A 10,916-nucleotide genomic window follows, 5' to 3' on the forward strand; every position below is an offset into this window, starting at 1 on the left:
TTTTTTTTTTTTTTTTTTTTTTTTTTTTTTTTTTTGCACTGGGGATCAGGCTCGGACCTTGCCCTTGAGAGCGGAACCACTGAGATAAATCCCCGGCCCTATCACTGTATTTTAACTGGAGGAAAATGTTATAATATCTTAAATACATTTTTTCAGCTTTAATTGAGTCTATTGGTACATTTTAGGGATACAGTACTCTTAATTATGTTTTAATCAAAATGGGAATGTAATGTCATGTGGGATTAATTTTGCATATTAAAATATATTAAGGGCCGGGGATTTAGCTCAGTGGTTCCACTGCCTCGCAAGTGCAAGGTCCGGAGTTCGATCCCCAGTACCAAAAAATAATAACAATAAAAATAAATAAATAAAGCATTAAATAAATAATACAGAAATATTATCATTCATCTTTCATACATTTAGTTAAGCATATCTTTAATATATTCACAATGAAAATACTTCATTTTTATGAAAAACGTAACCTATTTTATTTATTATTATTTTATTTTAATTTTTCCTTTTCTTTCTGTCATTACAAGGTTGGTAACACCACAGTCACATTTTTAGAGCCAAGGATATTATTTAATAATAGTCCTCAAGGTTTAACAACTTGGAAGAAAGCCATTCTTCATAATGCAGGACAAAATCATGCATTTTTCAAGGTAATATAGAATTTTTGTCATTTCTTATTTGAATCAGATCACATGATTTGAATCAGGTTGTTATGAATTCTATGAAGATCATACTTTATTCCTAATGAATAGATTCATGCTGATTTTTAAGATTTTAATATAATTTTTTGAATACTATTCATCTGGTTTGTCCTTTTACTTTCTCATAAGCATTATTTCTCTCCCTTCCTTCCTTAGGTATTTCCTTTCTTCTCCTCTTGCTCCATTTTTCTCCTTTGCTGTGCTATTCAGTTTTATTTTTAGAAAGTGTTTGAAAAAATGTTTCAAATATACAGTACTGATTAATGCTTCATTCCATATTTAATTAAATGGTTTTCTTTTTCTCTTTATTTCCACTGTATAGTCAGGGCTGTTATGGTATCAAATGATACTTACATGAATGCTGTTCTGCAGATAGTCTTTTTATAGTAGTTTCTCCTTATTTAAATGGAGTGAGGGATTAAGTGGTGTTGAGATTTTTTTAATGAAAAAATATGTCATGACTATATAGCATGTGAAATCTTTCATTCAGGCTTTACATTAGCATTTTTTTCTCAAATCAGTTCTAGCTAAAATAAAAATCATTTTCTACTTTACTGGTTCAGAATTAGTTCTTGACTAAATAGTCTATTTGTCTACTTGCTCCTATTATGACCCGCTGCCTTTTAAATTATTCTGGATTAGCCGGATGTGGTGGCATACATCTGTAATCCCAACACTCGGGAGGCTGAGGCAGGAGGATTGCTGCAAGTTCAAGGCCAGCCTGAGCTACATAGTGAGTTCAAGGCCAGCCTGAACTATAGTGAGACCCTGTCTCAAAAAAAAAAATTCTGTATTTAAGGATGATAAATAGGTTTATATTGACCTTTAGCACATAAAGCCTTGGTGAGTTACTTATGATATTTTTAAAAATCAAGATGATATCTTAGACATTAGGCTTTCTCTCAAGGAGATAAGAAAGAAAAGTTTGCTTCACCATCTTGTCTTTGCACTATGCTTTAGGATCTGGGAAAGGCAAGATATTAAAGTTGTATCTAGAATGTTCTCATTATCTCTAAGAGATATATCTCATTTGTTTAAGCTTTGCAATCTTCAGAGCACCCCAGGAAATAAACTTCATCATCCTATTTGAATCAGAAAATTTTCCTAATGTAGGTTCATTTTGTAAATGAAAGTTTAAATTCCTTGTGGTACGTTCAAATTGTGTGTCTGATATTTTCAAACAATATCAAAAAATTGCCTTATTTCCTATGCTCATGTATTCTCTCTAAGTTGTGGTATGGATGCTTTCCTATGAAAACTTTAAAGCAGTGATTTTAAACATTATGTGGCATTTCTACAAATTTTCAATTATAGGTTTGTGATGAAAGTCTTTTGTCTACCATTAATATTATTCCACGTCAAGGAATAATTCCATTTGGGGGAATAACTGTTCTTCATATCTCCTGTACACCCATGGCTGCAGAAAAATTTGATACAAAAGCAAAGGTATGTCTATACATAGATTTTTTACACTATAAAACTATTTCAATTTGTTTGATTCTTTAAAATATTTAAAGTAGTAGGTATAGTACTATAAAATGCCTGGCACTTTCATTCTTACAAAATTGTTTTGATTATTCTATTAGTAAAGAATTTTGAAGTTATGACATTAAAAGGCAATTTTTGAATTTTCTATTTTTCTAGAAACGTAGTTCTACAGATGTATGAATTTTACAAAGCTAAAAAATAAAAAATCTTATCTAAATCATATAAGTTGAAATTAGGTACAGCACAACTTGGGGAGTATTTGCAGAAAATGTGTTTGTGTTGGAAGTTGGTAATGGAAAGTTCTGTTAAGTTGAAATGTGTGCCTTCCATGAATACTGGACATTTTCACATAAGAATATAGTGATAGTAGTCTTCATAAAACCCCACTGGTCATAGAAAAGAGGATGGCTTTTTCATAACATTAGGAAAAATGATCAACTGTGTTAAGTAATTCTAGATAGTTTTGATAACTGTATGAATTGTATGCAAATTATATGTACTATTAAGATTCACATATTTGGTAACACAAAAATTATATAGCTTTATTTTCCAGGAATTATGTAACTCAAAGAAATTGCTTTGATTTTAGGCATTTCCCTAAGCCCTCTTTACACAGAACAAATAAAACATGAAAGACTGCTCTGTGAAAAGTTTTATTCAATTATAAACCTGAGGGAGTGTAATACACTTAATCTTCAATCTGGTGATCAGTTGTGTGCATTATCTCACATTAAAAATTGTGCATGCAGCTATCATTTGGAAAAATGAAAAGCTGCAGTTATATCCTCCATTTTATTCTGTAAATTGCCATAACAATAAGTGATTAAGTAAAATGTAGTTTAGATATCACACATTGATTTTCATGACCCCCAAGTAAATAACCTGAGAATGGTAACTTATTTTTATAAATAACTATGTGTTGAAAAATTATAAATTGTATATTTTGTTATATTATTTGAGACTTGGTCAGAATATTTTACACAATATTCTGGAGAAAATAAAAATAAGATTTTAATAAAATCAATTTTCACTGCTTTTTAGACAGTTATGTTTTTTAGCACTCTGACTTTTTGTAACGTTATAAAATAATGACCTTTATTTATTCATGCATTTACCATTCACAACATACACCAATCTCTCTTGTAGATTCTAGGGATATAAAGTAATTAGGCTTCTTAATCTCAAACAATTTATAATCTATGGGAAACACAAAATTTAATCACCCATTAAAATATACTGTAATAAGTATACAGTGGAGAAAACAGAAGGCTAAGGGTTGCAGGAAAGTTACAGAAGCTAGGCTTAAAATATTACAGAGTTGATAATAATAGTTAAGTCTTGGCCTACAGGATGCCCATTGACAGATGAATGGATAAGAAAATGTGATATATAAAAATATATTATATATATTGCTTTGCCATAAGTAAGGATACATTTCAGTAATTTTAGGAAAATGCACACACCTGAAGTACATAATGCTAAGTGAAATAAATCAGACACAGAATGATAAATGTCACATGATTCATCTTATATGATAAATCCAAAATAGAAATAATTTAAAGATCAAAATAAAAGGTATATGTTAGAAACATGGAGATGGATGTGGTGATGGAATCTAGGGATGGGAATATGGGAGGGAGAGGAGGGGAAGGGGAAGAAAACAGGATCGAGATGTGATAGGTGTAAGTACTAATTCCCATGATGAATATATTTATTATGTATCACAGATATGCTAATAAATTAATTTAAAAGAAAAGAAAAGAAGAAACAAACCCCTGAGGTTAAGAATCAGGTAAATACTTTTCAGATTAGAATATATAGGTCGGGAAAAAAAAAAAAAGAATCCCAGCCGGAGATTTAGTTCAGTGGTTCCAGCACCTGCCTCGCAAGCACAAGGACCTGGTACCCATCCCCCGCACCAAAGACTATATAGGCTGGGGATTTAACTCAGTGGCACTGCACCTGCCTTGCAAGCAGCAAGGTCCCGAGTTTGATCCCCTTACCAAAAATAAATAAATAAATGAATAAATAAATAAATAAACCTGATTAGAATACACAGTATATTAACTATTTTTATTCTTTTATTATTTTGTTACACATTTTTGTTTTTCATTAAAAAATTAAAAAACAGAATCAGACTGGTTTAAGAAAAGTATTGAGTTAAGAGAAGAGGAAGAAAGAATATTCAAGGAATCATAAAGAGCATATGTTTAGGCTTAAGGGAGAGAGACAGCAGCAAGATGTATGTGAGAAGTAATTTAGCATGACTGGATTTATAGACTGCATAAACAATGATGGGGAAAGATGTACTTAGAGACTTGTGGAAGTTTTAGGTAACATGGGATCTTACCAACAACACTAACAAATGCAGCTTTCATCTTACAAGCTAGGAGTCTTCATCATGAGAATTTCACAGTAATATTTGCATTTTTCAGAGATCATTTTGGTTGTAGAGCTGTAAAGTAGATTGAAGAAAATTATACAGAGTTCTGAGGCTGATAAAGATGTCCAGGCAAGAAAAAAAAACATTCTTTTTCTTTAAGAAATTGTATTTTAGACAATTTCTAGTCAAATTTAGATGACTCTTAAGGATTGATTTTTGCAAAGGGGCCACCTATATGTGAGATAGGCAAGTCAATGGTGAGACAGATGGTGGCAAATCAGTGTGGGAAGATCAAAAGACGAATGGAAGATTTGAAATGGGAATACTTGTTTGAGTTGGAAACATCTTTTGGATCTCCACATAGAGATGTCTGATACAAGAATAGTCACACACACTGTACATACTACTGCAGAGACTAAAGATTAATCTTAGAGTTGAAAAGGAACTTTTCTAATATGCCTAAAAGGACCTAGAGGAGTGGAAATGGATCAAATGTATTATTAAGTGAAAAGTTGCAATGATATATTTTGGGAGAATTTGAATGCAGGGAAAATAGAGTTTGAATAGGAGTTGTTCAGGGATTCATTGTACATCAAAACTTAACAGTATCTGTGATGTGATATTCTGGAACTCTTTCCTTTGCAAATGAGTTACAAAAGAAGGGATGAGAGGGGGTTGTCACAAAGAGATAGATACATGAATGCATGGATTCAGATGTTATATATTTATGATGGGTCATATTGTCCAGGGGATGTTTTAATTCCCTAGAGGTGAGAAAGTCAAGGAACAATGGGATGGAATGGTGAATAAGTTAATACAGCTAGAAATCTTCTCTAAATAATGATGAGACAGGACTGGGGATTTAGCTCAGTGGTTCTGCTGCCTGCCTTGCAGGCTCAAGGACCCCAGTTCGATCCCTGGTTCCTAAATAAATAAATAAATAAATAGATAGATAGATAGATAGATAGATAGATAGAGATGAGACAATGAGTAAAAGTAAGCCATGGAGGTTGAGATCTATATGGAGTTAATGAAGAGCATGTCAATATGCAATTTCTTCTGAATCTCTAAATTATACTCCATGTGATTTTAGTTAAATATATTGTGTATTATATACTTTTAAATAAAATGTGAGATATTATGTTAGGGACATAGAGATTGTAATTAAGACTATGAAGTTGGCATGTTGATTTTCCAAATGATTCTGGAAAGTGGTGTTTTATGATTGATTTACCTGTGAGTAGTATCAGTGAGCCTATAGAAGAGTGAATTAGTCGCCTTGATTTCTTAGGTGGTTTCTCATTTGTGGTGGCTTTTGTTTAATGGAAACTCACTCTTCACACAAATATCAATGCTATAGCACAGGAAATATGAATTTAACTGCCATAATAAATTTTGTATATTTATTTTATGCTACTGTTAGTTAAACTATGAACTATTTTATAAATACCAAATAATGTTTAGCAATATATGATTATATTTTAATGTGATGTCTACAAAGTTTATATTTTTTCTAAATAAGGTTGCTATTCACTGTGCAAATATTATAGACCTTAGAATTGGTGGATCTGGTGAGATGGCTGATATTGAAATCAAGCCGGTGAGTATGTTCCCTATATGTATGGTCATTTTATGAGTGTGCTGAGTTTTATTTCTTATATATCCCAAGTTATATTTTAAACATATTTTAATATGAAGTAACTTTACACATAAATATTAATGTGTATAATGCATAAATGATGTAACAGTATAATGAACAATTTCTTTGCAAATTCACCATAGTGTAGATTGATATTGAAATCAAGCCGGTGAGTATGTTCCCTATATGTATGGTCATTTTATGAGTGTGCTGAGTTTTATTTCTTATATATCCCAAGTTATATTTTAAACATATTTTAATATGAAGTAACTTTACACATAAATATTAATGTGTATAATGCATAAATGATGTAACAGTATAATGAACAATTTCTTTGCAAATTCACCAGTTAGTGTAGATATCAGAACACAGCCAGTACCATTAAAATCATCTTAGGCTTCATTACAATCCTATCTATCATAGAGATAACCACTTGCTAATGACATCATATATTGTATCTGTAAGTGCATGAGTTTGTTCCTTTTTGAGCTGTATAATAAAGATGTACTGCATGTAGCCTTTGGTGAGTCACTTAAATATTATGGTTCTCAGGTTGTAAGTTATATGTAACTATGTTATTCATTGTCACTACTATATAATCATTTTGTGTAAACATACTATAATTTCCGTATTCAATCCATTGTCCCTCCACTTATGCATTCCTGGTTTTTGTTAATATAAAATTATAGCCATGACTATATTATAGTGCCTTGATAGGAGTAAAATTCCTGAGATATTGAGAATGTGTACGTTTGACTTTACAGGATAATTTGTACAATTCCTTTTTGTGCTCTGTTTGCTCCACATTCCATTGCTCTTCATGTTGTATTGTCATCCTAATTTTTCCTGGCCAGCCTTTCAGGAATAAGATTTAGTCTCATTTGTCCACAGAAACTTCCTTTCATACATCAAAGCAAAGCTACATGCCCCTTATTGTGATGTATATACTATAGATGTATTATACTCTGGGAAAACTTTCATCATAACACTTTACCTGCACTCTGTTTTTGTCTTGCACTCATACTTTATCACCTAGCACCATTTTGGTGCTGCATGAACTTGAGCAGAACTTTAGGAATGAAGAGGTCAGCTGGATGCTTCAGGTAGATTTCAGGACTATTGTGTGGTATAATGGCATCACAAAATTTCTAGGATCTAGCTTAAATGTAAATTTTCTAACTTGTCTCTTACTCAGGGATGAGGGCCTATCAAGCCCAGACAGACTGACAGATAATAAGCTCACTTCTCCAAGGCCATGGTGATTCCTGGAGATTAAATCTTACAGAATACAGTGTGTTTTATTCCACTGCAGTAGTATGCCATCTTGGAAAATATTAGACAATATTAAGACTTTTATTACTTTATGTCCTTGTCTAAAGCCATTGAGGGTGTTCTTTGCATGTTAGAGTTCAAATGAATAATTTATAGGACTTTATATTAACATATTTATTAATATATCCTTATTTTGGATTTTATTTTTTTATTTTCTTGGTTTTATGAGACAGGGTCTCACTATGTAGTTGAGACTGACCTGGAACTCACTCTGTAGCACAGGCTGGTCTTGAACTCACAGCGATCCTCCTGCCTCAGCCTCCTGAGTGCTGGGATTATAGGCGTGCACCACCAAGCCAGCTCTTATTTTGGATTTTAGATGTAGCTGTCTTATATAACTAATACTCTAACATCAAAATATACTTTTCACAATGCATTTAGCTTATTACAACATAGTAAAGACTTTTATTTTGAATGTATATCTTAATCACAATTGGGAAATTTTAGTCAGGTGAGGACATAACATAAGCAAGACAACAATGTGTTAAGGGGAATTAATATTTTTACATTTACAAAGTACCAGACTTTCATTATCCATGTAGCATTTTACAAATTTCATATAAAAATATTAGGTTGATACTTTAAATGAAACAAATAGTAACTAATTGAACCTAATACAGGATTTTCCTCTAAGAATACTGTTAACAAATCTCCATTTGACGTTCTAATGTTTTCTTAAGTAACTAATATTTTCTTAAGGAACTATAGAGTATCTATAGTATCTGTCATAAGATGGAACCTTAAGAATATCATGGCATATGCTTCGTATATGAGTAGAGTTCAGATACATTCAATAACTGTTTCTTTCACTAGATAGTACCAAACAGGTACTAAAAATACAAAAATAAACTGGACTCTTCAAAAAGAGATTCATATGTAAACAGACCATATGGTGTCACAGAGTGAATCCATACAAGGCACAGAATAGTCCCAAGCACTGTGTGATTAGTCATATTTAACTAGCCTCTGATGGATGCATAAAAATTTTTCAGGCAATTACTAGTCAGGGAATGGCCTTCCTGACAGAAGCCATGAAGGGAGAAATATCACTTGTTGGCTAGAAATGACAAGTCATGAAGCTTGATGAAATATTAAGTGCTGGGTTAGAATGGGGTAATTGAAGCTGGAACATAATTCAGGGAAGATCTCAAGGAGCTTTATGAGCCCTGACAGTGAGCTTGGGCATTATCCAGTAGATGTGGAGAAAGCATCAAATTTTAAGACAGGGGGTAAAGTGGTCAGGCACTCAATTAGTTTAATAATGGCTTAGTTATGGGAGAAGGCTTAGGAAACTCAAAATCTAGGAACTAAATGAAATTGATAGTTGACTAATTAACAGTTAAAACAAGGGTAAGAGGTGAACAGGGGGCAAAATTAATGGGATTTGTTATTGAGTACATGTAGAAGATTACAGGAAGGAAGAAAATTGTGACTCAACTTCTTTTCAGTTAATAAATTCCTCAATAAATATGAAATACTATTTTGAGTATATATTTAATAAACCATTATTTATACTTTTTTCTTTTTAAATTTTAGAGTGAATTTAATTTTAGCACCTTTGTTGGTGCTACCCAGACTATTCCATTTGTAATAAAAAACAAAGGTGTAGCACGTGCCACAGTGGAGTTTAATCTTAAAGACTTTTCAGAGTTTTCAATGAATTTTAAAGACAAACCAGGTACATATTTTATGCTATGATGTATTATTGTAAAGAAAAACATTTTTAAAATGCTCTGAGATGTAATTGTTAAAAATTTAAGGACACTCATTCCTAAGTATTTTCAGTGACTCAATGCTTAATATTCTTATAGTCTGTAAGTCATCATTGTTTTATTTCTAGAAATCTATCTATCTATGCATCTGACTGTATTGTATATGTACATTTTCCTGTTTTTTAGGACGGTTCACAAACCCTGATGCTCCTCATATATATTTTTTGGAGTTAGAAGAAAAGTCATTGCTAGAATGTGGCTTAGTATTTTCTCCCAAAGAAGTAAGTTCAGCTTTTTGTTACTTATATTATCGCAGAATAGTAGAATTACAGATAAACTTAACCAAGAAACTATGGGATCACTTACATTCATTTGTAGTGGATTTTTTAATAACTAGTAGACAAGCTTAGCTATACTCTAATTTAGCAACAAATTTAATGAATAAAAAAATAATTGTTAAGAGTGTCTGGTTTATGATTGCAGAGTGTCTCGAGGGGTGCAGAGGCCAATGATTATGTAGCCTTTGGTGTGTACTCTAGAAAATTCAAGATATTTCATTGTCTTGGAGAATAAAGTATAAGCTTGCCAAAAGCATCACTTATATTCATTGCAGCATGTGTTTGTACTTATATTTGAGTGTTGTATGTTTAATGCTCTTGAAATTACCGAATTCATGCTGCAAATATTTAATAGGAATTGCTACGATACTGACTTATTTAACACTGTCCCTTGATGTGTAGTGACTTTAAAGCAAACTAAAAAAATCAAGGAAAATATCTTCCCTGTAAAATGCTCAGAAGGAAGAGGGACCACTGTGTGTGTTTCAGGAGTGAACTCTTATGCTTTTGCTTCAGAGCTTTTGAAATGAAAGTGCCAAAGAGAGAGCTTTTCTCCATCCATACTATGAGAACATATGTGGCTGAGTCATCCTTCTGTACAGTACTGTTAGGGTATGAGATTCTGATATGAAAACTTTAGAAAATATTTTCACATAGCTGGATTGATGCTTTGTACCCAGTAATACTCTAATGTTTTTAATAATACACTTTTTAGTATTGCTACTTTAATTGAAATGTAAATGTTACTTTAGGAAAAATGATAGCTGCTATTTTGCTTTGGGGAAGGAAAAAGTAAAGGGCTGGGGGTGTGTTTGGTTGTTAGGGTATAGAGAAAAATTTTGCCATTCTTAAATGTGGTACATCCTTTGGGCTAGGTTTTGTGGGTTTTGTGTACCTACCATTCACACATATCATTGTCTAAAACATTCATTCTCATCTCTGTTTTAATTTTAAATTAACACACTGAAGTAAGTAGTAAAGGCAACTTTTCTAAGATCCTTACAAATAAAGATCCTTTTTATTTTGTACACAATATGAAATGTACTTCATATTATATACGCTAAACTATTCCGTTTCCATGAGTTTTTTGAAAAGTGATTTATTTCTCCACATTCAAATACAGTTTAGCAAGATTACCATGAAAAGATGGAATATCTTGGCCTTTTAAAAGTCATCTTAAGGATTTTTTTTTTCTTCAGACTAATTTAGGCTACAGCATATTATCAGTATACATAATTTTTAGATTTCCCTTTTTTTCTTTTCAGTGAAATACTTTTCAATAAAAGAAGTATGATCACAGTTTTTTTTTAT

The 10,916-nt window shown here is 31.9% G+C and overlaps 1 protein-coding gene across 1 annotated transcript in view; it reads left to right on the forward strand.

Annotated features, from left to right (window-relative positions):
- The window catches only part of Cfap47 (cilia and flagella associated protein 47), a 423,126-nt gene that overhangs the window by 60,016 nt on the left and 352,194 nt on the right, over positions 1-10,916 (forward strand). The window contains exons 17-21 of the mRNA XM_033760546.1: positions 540-662; positions 2,028-2,159; positions 6,107-6,184; positions 9,092-9,233; positions 9,454-9,548. Of these exons, the coding sequence (XP_033616437.1) occupies positions 540-662; positions 2,028-2,159; positions 6,107-6,184; positions 9,092-9,233; positions 9,454-9,548 (570 nt within the window). The remainder of the gene's footprint in view (positions 1-539; positions 663-2,027; positions 2,160-6,106; positions 6,185-9,091; positions 9,234-9,453; positions 9,549-10,916) is intronic.

The sequence above is a fragment of the Fukomys damarensis genome, unplaced genomic scaffold, assembly GCF_012274545.1.
Source record: "Fukomys damarensis isolate Sample0158 unplaced genomic scaffold, DMR_v1.0_HiC HiC_scaffold_39, whole genome shotgun sequence".
Lineage (NCBI taxonomy): Eukaryota > Metazoa > Chordata > Mammalia > Rodentia > Bathyergidae > Fukomys > Fukomys damarensis.